The 16,284-nt window shown below is 46.5% G+C and overlaps 1 protein-coding gene and 1 pseudogene across 5 annotated transcripts in view; one reads left to right on the top strand and one right to left on the bottom strand.

The window, feature by feature from the left end:
• Positions 1 to 347: 347 nt before the first annotated feature.
• Positions 348 to 16,284, bottom strand: part of LOC105489035 (A-kinase anchoring protein 12) — a 122,166-nt gene continuing 106,229 nt past the window's right edge. For 3 of the 5 annotated variants that reach the window (XM_011753603.2, XM_011753604.2, XM_011753605.2), the window contains 2 exons: positions 3,471 to 8,515; positions 348 to 1,395 (listed from right to left, as the gene is read on the bottom strand). In XM_011753603.2, the coding sequence (XP_011751905.2) occupies positions 3,483 to 8,515 (5,033 nt within the window). In that variant the 3' untranslated portion in view covers positions 348 to 1,395; positions 3,471 to 3,482. Of the gene's footprint in view, positions 1,396 to 3,470; positions 8,516 to 15,832; positions 16,080 to 16,284 lie in introns of those variants that run through there. The other 2 variants (XM_011753606.2, XM_011753607.2) reach the window with 2 other exon arrangements.
• On the top strand, positions 9,810 to 9,894 carry LOC112427942 (small nucleolar RNA U13; annotated as a pseudogene).

Here is a 16,284-nt window from a genome sequence, read left to right as displayed (position 1 = left end):
GATTATTTCAGGAAAGGCATTTTTACTATTAAGCCTTCTTAAAATTTCTTTCTAGAGACATTTGTTATTGTTTGAAACCAAAAATATTAACACAAAAAATTTGACATTTTCAGGAACTACCAGATGGTAGAATTGTAGCAAGAATGTCAATCTGAAAAGCTACTGGTTTATTTCAGGAAAAGCATCTCTGCCATTGCTTCCTCTGAACACACAACTCAAACCAGTGAAAAGGGCTTTCATGTAATGACTACATCAGAAAGTTCTAGCTTATCAATCCTTGTCTTCATCATTCTAATGTGGTACACATATATCCCAGGCTTCCTGGTATCTAATAAAACCAGCAAATCTAAGTGAAGCAAATATTTTATTTAAATCAGTCGTCAAATCACAACTTATCCAAATCAATGTGTTGCAACATTGTTCTTAAAAGAATGGCACAAATATGGCACAAACACAATCCAGTATTTATCAAAATACCATTTGTAAAGAACCTGACTTATTTCATGCTGTGTGTGAATGCAGTCCAGCATATAAGAGTACAATCAAAAACTTACAACAATTCTTTTCTTCATAACATATAAAACATTTCACTACTTTGCCTCAGGATTAAGCATACTTATCAGCCCAAACAACCAAAACAAGTAGGAAAAAGGATGTAAAGTTAATTTGCTACCAGAATATAACTTCTTTCGAACCTCCACTGGGTTAGAAAGAAAAAGTTCCCAATGGCAATAGAACATTCTGTATGTTTCAAAATGCTTTTTAGTTTTAGCACACCGTGCGTAATAGGAAAGTGACCAATTTCAGAGTGTCACTAAATATGGACCTCAATCATTAGTGAATTTTAAAGAATTGTACCTTGATCAGGAATGTTACTTCTAGGAAGCTCTGTTTTTCGCGGGTTATAACTGAGGCTTAAAGCTCCCCAAGGCTGCGCTATGGCACATGCCCCGTCATATACTGTGTGATACAAAAAGCATGTAGTATCCTGCACATTTCCTTAAACATTAAGAAAAAAATATACAATAGATACAGGAGGAGGATTACTTAAAACATACATATAAATACATAAAGAATGATACTCCAGTTTGAGAAGCAGAACTAGGTATTGCCAACTCCAGTTCCAGGTTAAGAATTTAGGACCGTAAATCAGAATTTATGTGGTTATCAAGGGAAAATAGTAGGTTGGTCTTGGGAAGAGGAAATGTTAAATGGCTCTAGCTCCTGATGAAGCCTCAGGATTGTCAGGGGCTCTCTAGAAATGACATCAGTTGATGTGCCTGCTCTCCAATTCTCGAAGTTCTGAAATACTGGTCTTCAGTCTCAGCAGCAGCGTTCATTTTCTTCTACTACTTGTCTTCACATTCTGGTCTTCCAAATAGACAATGAGTTTAACTGTAGGAGGAGGAGAATCAGCGTGAATAAAATCTCCTTTTTCTCTCTCATTTATTAACAACAGGATAGTTGTCAAAGTGACCTAATAATACCATAGTTTAACTACATTAAAGAAACAAAGATGGGGCCAGGCGCGGTGGCTCACGCCTGTAATCCCAGCACTTTGGGAGGCGAGGCGGGCGGATCATGAGGTAAAGAGATTGAGACCATCCTGGCCAACATGGTGAAACCCCGTCTCTACTAAAAATACAAAAACAAACAAACAAACAATAAACAAAGATAGGGCTGGGTGTGGTGACTCATGCCTGTAATCCCAGCACTTTGGGAGGCCAAGGCAGGCAGATCACTTGAGGTCAGGAGTTCGAGACCATCCTGGGGGAAACTCATCTCTACTAAAAATACAAAAATAAGCTGGGCATGGTGCATGTGTCTGTAATCCAGCTACTCGGGAGGCTGAGGCAGGAGGATTGCTTGAACCTGGGAGACTGAGGTTGCAGTGAGCCAAGACTGCGCCACTGCACTCCGGCCCAGGTGACAGAGTGAGACTCTGTCTCAAAAACAAAACAAAACAAAACGAAGATGGGTTGGGCACAGCGACTCACGACTGTAATCCTAGCACTTTGGCAGGCGGAGGCAGAAGGATTTCTTGAGGCCAGGAGTTTGAGACCAGCCTGGGCAACATAGCAAGATCCCTGTCTCTACAAAAAATTTAACAATTAGCCGGGAGTAGTGGCATGCGCCTGTGGTCCCAGCAGCTACTCAGGAGACAGAGGCAGAGGCAGGCGATTTGCTTTAGCCCAGGAGGTCAAGGCTGCAGCATTTCATGATTGCGCCACTGTATTCCACCCTGGGTGACACAGCAAGGCTCTCTCAAAAAACAAAACAAAGATAGGGCCGGGCGCAGTGGCTCACGCCTGTAATCCCAGCACTTTGGGAGGCCGAGGCGGGTGGATCACGAGGTCAGGAGATTGAGACCTCCTGGCTAACATGGTGAAAACCCGTCTCTACTAAAAATACAAAAAAATTAGCCGGGTGTGGTGGCGGGCGCCTGTAGTCCCAGGTACTCCGGAGGCTGAAGCAGGAGAATGGCGTGAACAGGAGGCGGAGCTTGCAGTGAGCCAAGATCACGCCACTGCACTCCAGCCTGGGTGACAGAGTGAAGCTCTGTCTCCAAAATAAAACAAAACAATACAAAACAACAACAACAACAAAAAAAAAACAAAGCTGGGGAGGGTCTTGTATTATGTTACACTGCCACAAAACTAGTGGCTGCAAGTAATGAACACAGTGAGGGTTGGTCATTATATGCACTGGAAAATTTTAAAAAATAGTTGTTACTACTGCTAGGGGGAAAAAATCCATTTTTTTGGCAGTTTAATATAAACACATTTTGGGGCACTAGTTTTTTTGTTTTTTTGTTTTTTAGATGGGGTCTCACTCTGTTGCCCAGGCTGGAGTACAGTGGTCCTATCTCGGCTCACGGCAACCTCTGCCTCCCAGGTTCAAGCAATTCTCCTGCCTCAGCCTCCCGAGTAGCTGGGATTACAGGCGCCAGCCACCACGCCCAGCTAATTTTTATATTTTTAGTAGAGATGAGTTTTCACTATGTTGGCCAGGCTGGTCTCGAACTCCTGACCTCAGGTGATCCACCTGCCTTGGCCTCCCAAAGTGCTGGCTGGGATTACAGGCATGAGCCACCATGCCCAGTTATTGGGGCATTAGTTATTTTTTTAAAAATTCAACAAGTTAGTTGAGTGAACACAATATATTTCTTATGCCTTTGGGTCAAACACGCACATGTGCACACACACGTGCCCTTTTATTTTCTTCTAAAGCAGTCACATTAGGGGGTAAAACAAGGCCATTCTTTTCATAATATCGATAAGACTAAATGGCATTTCAATGACCAAAAACCATGAAACTATCCTATATCTTTGAATCTAGTTGATAGTTATTTTCTTCAACTGAAGGTTCTACATGAAGGCATAATTATTTGCTCCCGATTCCTTATATAACAAATTTGCCATCTATTGGCATAAAAGAGAAAAATTGTCTTAGAAGAAAAAGAAGCTTACCTGCATGATGTTTTAAGATTCTGTAAGTTCGGACTTTGCAGATTCTCTCTCTTGTTTCTGTACCTCCTCCTGTGCTTGGGTTGTGATAGCTTTATCTGATTCACTGTGCACTTTTCCTTCCTGAAATTCTGCTTCCTGGGCATCTTCCTTCTCTTTTTGTTTTGGTCCATTTGTATCTGGGGACTCTTTGGTTAAGCCTCCTGAGGCATCAGTATCAACCAGGGCTGAGTTCTGGTTTTCAGGGTCATCGACATCACCATCTTTTTCATCTTCTTTTGGTTCAACTAGTGACTTCTCTATTCTTTCCGCTAACAAGGCATGACCATCATCTTCTGGCACAGACTTTGTTCCAGCTCCATCTCCCTCTTCCTCAGATGGGAGGATGACCTCTTCCAGCTGCTGATCATTTACAGTGGAACCTTCTATCTCAACAGTCATGGTCTTCTCTGAGGCTTCACTCATGTCTTTGGAAATATCAAAATGTGCTTGTCCCACTGCGGTTGACTCTGACTCCTCTTTGGCTGAAGCAATTTGTGTTTCATCCTGTGCAGAGGCCTGAGGTTCCTCTCCTTCTTTCTCTGTTTCCTGCCCAGCATCCTGGTTGTCAGCTTTTATCATGTGAGCTTGTGTCTGTAACTCAGACGTCAACATTTCGGTGGCTGTTTCTTCTGTACGTACAAACTGGTCAACGGCTGTCTGAATGATGTTTTGGACAAGTTTACTGCTTTTGGTCTCAAGCTCCAAAATCCCATTTTCAGGCTCTAAATCCTCCTCAATTGCTACACTCACTTTGACCTCCTGGCAAGCAACCTGCTCACTGACTTCATCTGACTTCCACTCCAGTGATGTGGTTTTCTCTCCTTCCAGGTCGGAACTTAAGCCTTTTTCGGTAGTGGCAGATACTATCACTGGTGTTGATTCTGCCCGACACTCAGGCCCTGCGGGCACAGCATCTTCCCCTGGATGAGCGGCAAAGTCTTCATTTTTTTCAGAGCATTTCTCTTCCAGAACTAAATGTGCACCTGTAGGCGCCAACGTTTCACCTGTTTCTAAAATGTTGACAGTTTCTCCTAAGACCTTTTCCTCCTCTGCAGCAGCTGTTAGAGTGAATGATGCCTCAGAGCTCTGAACTTGAATTTTGGTGCATGCTGCCTCCTCTTGACCTCGGCAGGGAGGAGGGCTTCCTTCCAAACTGCTGACTTCCTTTGCCCCGTCTATGATGGGCACATTCACTGTCTGGAGGAGTTGCTTACTGACCTCTTCAGATACGGTAACAGCTGTTTCGTGCTCAAGTTTCTCTTCATTCACATGGGTTGACTCTGCTTCCATTTTCTCCCTTTCGACTTGAATTACCATCTCTCTCTCCATGGGGGATGGAGCGGACTGAGCGTGACTCTGCAGTTCAAGGGCATCATCCTTTTTACATTCAGCTTCTTCTGTCCCTTCATCTTTAAGGGCAACTTTAGTGACCTTTTCCTGACTGACTGTTATGGCTGTGTCTACAGACCCCTCAAGTCCTTCGACAAATGGTACGTCTTCGGTTTTCTCATCAGCAAACTGGCCAGCCTCTTGAGTCTCCTCAGTTTTCGACAGAATGGGTACAGTTTCCACCGACACCCCTTTATCTGTATGCTCTAGAGTGTCTTCCATCTTTGATTGTTCTTTAGTTTCTTCCTGGAACACAAAACTGGAAGGTGCTGGAGGCCTCTCTTTCTGTGCAGGAACTGCCTCTGCTTCTGTGCCCCCTGACTGGGTACCAGATGCGACCTCATTCTCCTCATGGATCTCCACAGTCTTGTCTTTCTGGGTTGTGCCTGGCGTGTCAAAGTCTGCTACGGGGGTGCTTCCATCAGTCTCACTGTCTGTAGGGGTTTCCGCCGAGTCAGGGGGAATAGCCTGTTCCATCACCATCTCCTGTGATTTTACCCCAGCTAAGGTTTCAGCTTGACAAGTGGTGACAAGCTCACTGGACTCCATGGTCTCTGTGACTTGAGGAGCTTTTTCAAAGCTTTCTGGGGTGGTCTGCCCCATCACCTTCCCTTGTGTAAAAGGCTCAGTTTTTGCCTCCTGAGCATCTACTTTCAACACTACATCCGTCTCTTTCTTCGGACCCGGTGCTTCAGCATCCTCTTCTGGTCTTTCTGCCTCTGCTCTCTGCACAGGCTGAAGTGCGTCTTCTGGCCCACTGGTGCCAGGCAGCAGGGATTCCTCTTTCACTTTTTCTGCCACTGCCAGGAGGACCTCTTGAGTCCTCCTCTCTTGCTCTTCTATGTCAGGTACGCCACCTTCCACCTCCTGCACTGGAGTGGCCTCCTCCGTGGTGTCTGGGGAGTCGGTTAACTGGGAGACTGCTGACACCATTTCTGTGGTCTCTTCAGCAGCAGATGCTTCGGTTCCTTCTTCGGCACCCAATGGCCCTGCGGTTTCTGCAGCTGTCACAGCTTCGGGGGTCAATTCCGCCTCGCTAACGACCGAGTCGCCCCGGGTCGCTCTGTTCTCTGGCAGAGGTTCGCTAACCATGGGGGTTTCTTCTTCTGCAATTACTTCTCTTTCCAATACCTCCCCAGTTAACGGTGTGGCTTCAGCTTCTCCTTGTTCAAGAGGTTCCGTCACTGAAGCAGATATCCAAGAAGGAGACCTTTCTTCAATAATGGTAGCTGCCCTGATCCCGTCAACGACAGCCGCCGCCATTGTATGACCCTGACTCTCGCTGAGCTCCTTGGACACCTCAGCGGCTGCCTTCTGCTCGGGCTGCTCTGCGCTCTTTTGGGCTTGCTGTGCCTCCATTTTCTCCCTTTCTACAGCGTCATACTCAGAAAGAGGGACCACAGCCGGGACATCAGAGTCATCTTCGTTGGCCCCTGCTGGCCCTGCGTCTTCAACAGGGGCTTGTTCTTGTTTCCCATCTGGCCTTTTCTTCCTTCGTCCAGGAATAAACTTCTTGATTGAGACCCAAGATTCTTCTTTCCCGGGTTCAGCATCTGGAGTGGAATGTTCTACACCAGACCCAGCTATGGAGTCTTCGCTCTTCTCTTCCAGCTTGGACTTTGATTTTTTTCTTGGTGTGACTAACCTTTTAAATGACTCCCAGGTGGAAACGCCTTCCCCTTCGGTAGGGCTTCCAGCTTGCTCAGGGGAGGAACTTCCCTGCCCTGGATCATGTTCTTGGGAACCAGCAAGGATCCCGTCTGTTCCCGTCTCTTTGTCTTTTCCGGCCTCATCGGCTTTCTGGTTGTCTCCTCCCATTGTTTTTGGTCCCCCTTCCTCATCAGAAGAGGACCCTTTCCTTGCTCTTTTCTTGGATGATCCCACACAAATTAAAGCTTCCCAAGATACTGAGGTATCCACCTTGCGCTTCGGTTCTTCTGGCTTTGGCTCTTCCACGCTCCCTTTCATTTCTTCTTGCATTTCAGAGGCTGCGCTCTCGGTGGAAGACAAGGTAGCGCTCTTGACCTTGTCCAGCTCATCTTCTTTATCACTTTCTGAAGGCCGTCTAACACGCTTCTTGGGCGTCACCATCTTTTTGAACGACGCCCAGGGAGTGACACCTTCTCTTTTTTTCTCTCCATCGGAAGTAGCTCCTTCTTCAGCTTCCCCATCCTGCTGCACCTCGGCTAAGCCCTTCTCCAGACACGTGATCTCCTCGGGCTCCTCGGGGGAGGAGGCAGAGCTCTCGCCTTTTTGCTCCTCGTGGCTGTCCGGAGAATCGCCTGGAACCTGAGTGTGCTCCCCTGATTCCTCATCTCCTCCTCCTCTTTTCCCTTTCTGTTTCTTTCCAGAAAGCTTTTTTAAGCCAGTGCTGGTAAAAAGCTTCTTTAGTGGACTTCCCTGCACCTTCGTTCTCTCCTGTGATGACAGCATTTCCACCTCACTCACAACGCCTTCGGCAGGTTTTGACAGCACCTTCTCATCAGGACTGAGGTCAGCTCCCTGTGTAGGGTCCTCTCCGGAAACACACGTTTCTTTGAGCTTCACCAGCTCCTTGGCAGGTTCGGCTTCCTGAGGTTCTGCATTCATTTCAACCAATTCTTCAGCTGGCACAGACGCTGCTGTTTCTTCCACCTCCATTTTCTGCTCAGTTCTCTCCTCCACGGTGCTGACGTGGACTTCGGCTACAACCTCTTCTTGGTGGACTTCGATTTTCTCATCAAACACTTCTGTCGCCAATGGAGCGGGTTTCTCTTCAGAAGGACCCTGCGAGCCACTGACTTGCTCCTCCGAGGGCAGCTCGACTTTCTCATACTCAGCTGATAACCGGGGCTCGTGGGCACTTTCTGCCGGCTCCTGTGGGTGGGCTTGCTCGGAGGCGGTCAGTTTCTCGGAGTCGGCCTCTGCCTTTCCGTTTTCTTCTGTGTCAACTTTTTCTGGCTCTTGTTCCTTTTTCTTCTCTGAAGCTTCCACTTCATCCTCCTTTGGCTTCCTGAAACTGGTCTTTTTTCGCCAGCCAGCCCAACCTTGAGTGAAGAATTTTTTGAAGGTCGATCCCGTGTCACTGGTCACGGGACTCGTTGGAGATTCTGCAGACTTGCTGGGTTCTTTTTCTTGTTTCTCTTCTCCTTCCTCTTTGCATTCCTCCACCATTGCTTGGCTAGATTCGGCTGGAGGAGAAATTTCCGCGTGGCTTTGCTCGCGCTTCAGGGTCTCTTCGGGTTTCTCTGTAGATTGTTTGAGTTCGCTTTCTTTGGATGCTGCTTCTCCAGCCCCAAGGTTGGGGTCCTGGTGGTCGCCAGCCCCTGCTGCTCCTTCCCCTTCATCTTTTTTCACAGTGAGTAGCTGGACAGTGTCAGGCTTCTCTGTTTTATCCTTTTTCACAGTGAATTTAAAGCCAACAAACTTAAACACCTTCTTAAATCCAATATCATTAGCCTGGGACTCAGTGGGTTGTGTTAGCTCGTCTAAATTGCTTTCTGAAGAAGGAATCTGTTCGATTATTTCAGGTGTCTCCTCCTGCCCATCTTCTGTGATGTCTTGAACAACCGCTGACTTAGCAGCCATCTCCTTATCGGAGTCTCTTTCGCTCACATCTTCAGAGTCTCTCTGTCCAACTATTAACAAAAAGGGGGGGGTGGGGAGAAGAGAAAAGGTGATTACAATTCGAGAAAATTGTTTTTCTCAGACAGGGCCTCACTCTCTTGCCCCAGCTGGAGTGCAGTGGTGTGGTCTCAGCTCACTGCAGCCTCAACCCCCTAGGCTCAAGGAATCCTCCCACCTCAGCGTCCCCGAGTAGCTGGGACTACAGGCACATGCCACCATGTCCAGTTAAGTTTTTTATTTTCTGTACAGAGGAGATCTCACTATGTTGTTCAGGCTGGTCTCCAACTGCTGGGCTCGAGTGATCCTCCTGCCTCAGCTTCTCAAAGCGTTGGGATTATAGGTGTGAGCTACAGTGCCCAGCCCAAGAAAATTAATTTTTTTTTTTAAATTTTTTTTTGAGATGGAGTCTCGCTCTGTCGCCCAGGCTGGAGTGCAGTGGTGCGATCTCGGCTCACTGCAACCTCCGCCCCAGGTTCAAGTGATTCTCCTGCCTCAGCCTCCCGAGTAGCTGGGATTACAGGCGTCTTTCACCATGCCTGGCTGATTTTTGTATTTTTAGGAGAGGCGGGGTTTCACCATGTTGGCCAGGCTGGTCTCGAGCTCCTGACTTCAAGTGATCCGGCCACCTCGGCCTCCCAAAGTGCTGGGATTACAGGCGTGAGCCACAGCGCCCAGCGAAAATTAAATATTTTTAATACATGACCAATTAATACTTTCTTTAATGCCAGGTAATTCAAGGATAAAGTGAGATCTTATGGAGATTTGTAAATCTTAATAGATTAATGTCTACTTCTTTCCAGTGACCTTTAAAAATTCAGGTTCAAAGAGAATTATCGGCTCTTTCTGTTGCCTGTTAAAGGGAAAGTTGACAAACTTAACTATCAAAAAATTAGTTCCACATAAGTAGCCACGGTACCCCTAAGAGTGAGTCAACCAGATACTGTATCTTCTGTAGAAATGTAAGATGGAATCCCACATCACACCCATATTTTAAAGAAGACTCCATCAAGTTTTAGATATAACTGCCCACTTAATAGGAAATATAGGGTTTCAGGAACAAGCTAAAGAACAAACAAGTATCTACACCAATCTAAAGAAGGGGACATTCTATGTGGTAACTAAGTTCGACCTCAACAGGTCCCCAAAAGGGAGAAGAGCTCTTTGGAGAAACTCCAGGCTGGGTCAGAGGACGTATGAAGAATATTTTGTTGTGCTCAAAAGCTGATGGAGGTGTCAAAAGGACACAAGAACTGGCTTGACGGGGCTCCCAATGTCCAAACTTTGAAGCATAGAAAAGAATAATGGATCCTTTGCAGTTTACGAGAGTGACGATTGGGTGTTCACTGCAATGTGTGCATTGTTACCACGATGGCACATTACTTGTCTGACATGAACAAGAAAAAGAGAATAATGACACTGATGGGTTACAACACATTGAATAAAAAAAGAATCCATGAATCGAGAGTGATACTAAAAAAGGTAAATGAGGAAAAGGGAGCACTTCTTTAACGAAAAAAATGTCAATAAATATAGATATAACTTCCACTTTGATCCTCCAAGTCATTATTGTTAAAATTTTAGATTTAGAAAATTATAATTTACAGACACCATTTTAATAACTTATTCAGTCAAGGATCATGAACTGCTAAAACCATCGGGTCAGGAAACATACATTCAGAGTACCAACATACAGATTACTTAATTTCAAAAAAATGACCTTGACAATGGAGAAATCTGCAGGCACCACCTTAACCAAGTGATCACATTTAACATCCTCATTAACGGGACAGATGTCATTGTGCTTCCTGGTGTGAGGCACTGAGAAGGCCAAGAATTCCTCTACGTGGCATCCCTGACCAAAAAGTTGAACGGCATCTAATCACATCTAACGACACAACTAGACAAATCCACAATGAAGGACGTTCTGCAAAACAACTAGCCTGGCCTGAAATGTCAGTGTCACAGAAGAATGAAAATCCAGCAGAAACACAAAAGTATTGTCTGCAAGTAACTTTCAAATAGGTTGGTGGGGGGTGGGGCGGATGATGTGGCTTTCCATAAATGGTGAATTAGGTCAAATGTACGTAAGTATTTACTATATTTTTCTGGGTGTGTAATTTTAAAATCATTGAGGGGAAAAGTCAAGTCAATGTGATTTAATTGGGGGAAGCGGGGGGGGGGGGGGAGGTATACTGTGTTAAATTAAGAGATTTAAGGAACACAATAACCAGAGGTGCCTGGCATGATCCTGAATTGGATACTTGTTAGGGAAAAACGGCTAAAGGACATTTTGGGGTCTTCTTGGGAAATACCGAGTATGAGATTTGGGATTAGATGAGATGAATTTTCATTGAAATAAAAGGGTAGAGAGATTTGACTGCAGAAAGCAGGTTACCAAACAGTATATACAATGACCTCATTCTGGCTTAAAAACAACTATCTCTCCTTTCTCTCTCTCTCTCTCTCTCTCTCTCTCTCACACACACACACACACACACACATCCTTCACATATGATCTCTGGGGGATGCGAATGTCATTTATTTTAGTTTTGCTTGTCTGAATTTTCTTTTTTCTTTCTTTTTTTTTTTTTTTTTTTTTTAGACAGAGTCTCACTCTGTCGCCCAGGCTGCAGCGATGTGATCTGGGCTCACTGCAACCTCTGCCTCCCGGGTTCACGCAATTCTCCTGCCTCAGCCTCCCGAGTAGCTGGGACTACTGGCATGTGCCACCATACCTGACTAATGTTTGTATTTTTAGTAGAGATGGGGTTTCACTATGTTTGGCCACGCTGGTCTCAAACTCCTGGCCTCAGGTGATCCGCCCGCTTTGGCCTCCCAAAGTGCTGGGATTACAAGTGTGAGCCACTGTGCCCAGCTTCTAATTTTCTACATAGGACATATATCGATTTCTGTACTAAACAAAAAGGTCAATTAAAATGGACACCAAAAAGATCTTAACAAAAACTGCAAAAATATACTTAATGTTTTAAGCACAAATTGAAGGTTAATAATTATAACAAGCCAGGCGCGGTGGCTCACGCCTGTAATCCCAGCACTTTGGGAGGCCGAGGCAGGCGGGTCACGAGGTCAGGAGATTGAGACCATCCTGGCTAACACGGTGAAATCCCATCTCTACTAAAAATACAAAAAATTAGCCGGGCGTGGTAGTGGGCGCCTGTAGTCCCAGCTACTCGGGAGGCTGAGGCAGGAGAATGGCGTGAACCTGGGAGGCGGAAGTTGCAGTGAGCCGAGATCACACCACTGCACTCCAGCCTGGGCAACAGAGCAAGACTCTGTCCCCGCCTCCAAAAAAAAATTATAACTAGTACATACACCAGGACTTAGAACACAGCAATAAACACTTGAAATGCAGAAATATTTAGAAATATAGAATGCTTCCCAAAATCCATACATTCATTCCGCTTATATAATCTGATTACTCTGAAAACAATTTATTTTCATATTTATGAAATACTACAAATCTATGTCAACAAATTTCCATCGTACTACTTATTTGGTTTTATTTTGAAACTGAACCCCAGAAAGTTAAGTGAAAAACTAGGCCGGGCGCAGTGGCTCATGCCTGTAATGCCAGCACTTTGGGAGGTCGAGGCAGGTGGATCATTTGAGGTCAGGAGTTTAAGAGCAGGCTGGCCAACATGGTGAAACCCCGTCTCTACTAAAAATACAAAAACTAGCCAGGCATAGTGGCGGGCACCTGTAGTCCTAGCTACTCGGGAGGCTGAGGCAGGAGAATCGCTTGAACCCGGGAGGCGGAGGTTGCAGTGAGCCACGATCGCGCCACTGCACTCTAGCCTGGGTGACAGAGCCAGACTCACTAAAAAAACAAACAGACAAAAGCAGCAGCAACAATGACAAAACTGCCTAAGGTACCCAACCAAGTCAGGGCAACAGTGTGAGTAGAGGTTTTTTTTTGTCCTTGTACCTTGTTATTCTCTAAGTTAAGCTAAAGTTCTTTTTTTCTTTTCAAACATTGCTAGATTTTTGGATATTCATAGATGAATAGGTTATCTGGGCCTCTTATTCTTCAGACTCAATAAGGGCCTTTGCTTCAGTGGTGATGCCACAGACTCACTATCTGTAACAGCTTCGATAATCAGCAAGGCTCATTTTTTCTGCCATCAGTATCTAAGGTAGCATTAAAAACAAAAACTTTTAGTTTTACCTGAGAACTAAACATTTCAGATAGCGAAGAAGGTTTCACGAAAAACCCAAGAATCTCATTCTTTTGATCTGAGGCACAGTTTCTAAAGGATTTCCCTTTTCCCTTTATAAAATACACATTTGTGACCAACATTAGACTTAACAAACAATAAGGAAAAATTAAACACTCATACTAAACTTTGAAGCAAATACTCAAAGAGAAAGGAAAGTCCAGACATCTACGATTTAAACTTCTTCTATATTTTAGATATATATATATATATATATACTCTTCCCATTATTTTTTAAAGCATGTATAGTATTCTGAAATAAGAAAATGCTTTAAGTTTCTATTTGTTCCTATTATAAACCGACATTGTGATGAATGTGTTTAGAGTTAAATCCAAAGGTTTCTTTAACAGTATTTCCATGAACTATTTCTTTCTTTTTCTTTTTTCTTTTTTTGAGCCAGAGTCTTCGCTCTGTCGCCCACACTGGAGTGCAGTGGCACGATCTCAGCTCACTCCAAACTCCGCCTCCTGGGTTCAAGCGATTCTCCTGCCTCAGTCTCCCAAGTAGCTGGGATTACAGGCGCTGCCACCACACTCGGCTAATTTTTGTATTTTCAGTACAGACAAGGTTTCACCATGCTGGCCAGGCTGTTTTCAAACTCTTGACCTCAGGTGATCCACCTGCCTTAGCCTCCCAAAGTGCTGTGATTATAGGCGTGAGCCACGCGCCTGGCGGTCACAAAAGAACTTTTTGCAAACACTTCTAATGCAATTTAAGAGATGCAACTTTCCTTTTGAAAAAGTTGGATAAAATAATTGGAAATATACTAGAGAAAAAAGAAAAATTCCAATAACAAACTCTATTCTAGTATGATTTCACTAGTACAGAATACAAACAGAGGCCGGGCGCGGTGGCTCACGCCTGTAATCCCAGCACTTTGGGAGGCCGAGGCGGGCGGATCACGAGGTCAGGAGATCAAGACCATCCTGGCTAACACGGTGAAACCCCGTCTCTACTAAAAATACAAAAAGAAATTAGCCGGGCGTGGTGGCGGGCGCCTGTAGTCCCAGCTACTCCGGAGGCTGAGGCAGGAGAATGGCGTGAACCCGGGAGGCGGAGCTTGCAGTGAGCTGAGATCGCGCCACTGCACTCCAGTCTGGGCGACAGAGCAAGACTCCGTCTCAAAAAAAAAAAAAAAAAAAAAAAAAAAGAATACAAACAGAAATTACATGTCCTGCCAGCAAGCATGTGATTAAAAACAAATACTCATCAACCTCCCTGGAATCAGAAAATGCAGAGACATGTTGCTAATATAGGGGTAGAAAGCTGGTGTCACACAACCATTTCCCCCTCACTATTTTCCCTCCACTCTTAAATCTGTGTTTCCATTGTAAACACTTCTGTTTCATCCTGAAAGGGCCGAAATGTTTATAGTCAAAACTAGGAAGATAAAGGTTCATGAACCAGCTGCCAGCAGGCAGAACAAAACAGCTATGGCTCACACCTGTAATCCCAGCATTTTGGGAGGCCGAAGCAGGCGGTTCACTTGAGGTCAGGAATTTGAGACCATGCTGGTCAAAGTGGTGAAACCCCATCTCTACTAAAAGTACAAAAATTTAGCTGGGCGTGGTGGCGCATGCCTGTAGTCTCAGCTACTTGGGAGGCTGAGGCAGGAGAATCACTTGAACCTGGGAGGTGGAGGTTGCAGTGAGCCGAGATCACACTACCGCACTCCAGCCTGGGCGACTGCCATCAGTATCTAAGGTAGCTGGTACTGAACAGCTATTGATAGTTCAGTATAGCTTAACAATAATCAGATGTTCTCGTTATATAGAGTAAGTGAGTTATGAGATGAACACATAATAAAACGCATATAGAAAAATTTTAAGTTGTAGGCAGGGCGTGGTGGCTCACGCCTGTAATCCCAGCACTTTGGGAGGCTGAGGCGGGTGGATCACGAGGTCAGTAGATCGAGAACATCCTGGCTAATATGGTGAAACCCCAACTCTACTAAAAGTACGAAAAAAAAAATTAGCTGGGCATGGTGGTGGGCGCCTGTAGCCCCAGTTACTCAGGAGGCTGAGGCAGGAGAATGGTGTGAACCTGGGAGGTGGAGCTTGCAGTCAGCCGAGATCACACCACTGCACTCGAGCCTGGGTGACAAAGCGAGACTCCGTCTCAAAAAGAAAAATAAAAATGTTAAGTTGTAACTGGTCAACTAGTCTGCAGTCTCTTTTGACCTAAGTAATCCTAAGAGCTACAATTGTCAGAACAACCTTCTGATGCCTCCGTGCTTTGTGCTTCACCCTCATTTCGGCTTCCAGGTACCCTCTGTGCTGGGGCAATCTACACACTCCATACAAGGTACCTGCTAAGCAGGGCCTCCTAAAATACCGCTTCTATCACATCACCAGGCTGTCGACTCCTAATGGCTCCAGGGCCTAGAGAATAGTCTTCTAACCTACCTAGCCTGGCAGGTACCTATATGTGTACCCGTGCTGTTGAGATCCTGACCCCAAAACACATGCAATCGGGCTTGGAACCCGAATTGAATCATAGACCGCACTTCCCAGCCTGCCCCATCACTCGGCTCCACACTCCCCATGGTGCAGCCCAAGTGCTGAGGCCTGTTCCATTCTGTTCTGCGCCCCACACTCTGCCGGCCTCCAGGCCTCACAGTGAGGGCAACTTTGCTAAATCCTGGTGACTTTTTGAGGCCTGGGTTATCCTCGACCTGCCCTGCCGCCCACCTCCCCAGGTGACCGCAGCCACAGCCATGTCCACTCCAACCCCCTGACTCCCCTTTCAAGCCAGAATCTTCCGGGGGGTGTCCTCTGGGTGGCAGGAAGTGGGGCCCACCCTGGGGCATCCCTGGGGTTGCGGCTGTGTGAAAGTGTTCCCCTCACATCTCCCTGTTGGAGGTAGGCTGCTATCGCAGAGCGTTTTGGCACCTGTGTCACGGGACCCAGAAAGGCCTTGCCTTTCTGGGGCTGGGGGCCTGGGGCAAGATCAAGGGCAGCAGGCGGCTCTGCAGCCTGGGCTGGGATGCCACGGTCGCAGGCCCTTCTCGACCTGTCCCTGTGCGCCTTGGCCAGTAGAGAGGCTTTCCCAAGCCTGGGACGGGAAGGAAGGAGGCTGGAAAACCCACACACCCATCTCGGGCCGGTCCTAAGGGACAGTTGGTGGCCCTCGGGATTCCGTGTCCGCCATCGCCGCGGGGCGAACGGCCGCTGGGGGGGCACGTGCTACTCACTGCAGAGTTTACTCCACCAGGGCATGGCGCGCGCAGCCCGCCGGCAGGGGCAGCCCAACAGCGGCCCGCGAGGCCCAGCGCGCCCCTGCCGGCTGCCATAGCTCGCGAAAGCCTGGGACCCGGGGCCTGCCGCTAACGTCACAAAGGACGCAGCCTCCCCGCGCCCGGCGCCAGCCCTCAGCCTCCCCAGAAACCCCCGGGGATCCTGCGGACCGCCCCAGTGGGGTCTCTTCAAACCCAAGCCCGCTGAGGCCGAAAACCATCCTGCTAACCAACTGCCAAGCCGCTGCTGAACATCCCTGACACTTAATTTCTTTTCTTTTTTTTTTTTTTTTTTTTTTTTTTTGAGAC

This window comes from Macaca nemestrina, chromosome 5 (genome assembly GCF_043159975.1).
Source record: "Macaca nemestrina isolate mMacNem1 chromosome 5, mMacNem.hap1, whole genome shotgun sequence".
In the NCBI taxonomy this organism is placed as follows: domain Eukaryota; kingdom Metazoa; phylum Chordata; class Mammalia; order Primates; family Cercopithecidae; genus Macaca; species Macaca nemestrina.
The sequence above is the reverse complement of the archived record's forward strand: the minus strand, read 5'-3'. Positions and strand labels throughout refer to the sequence as shown.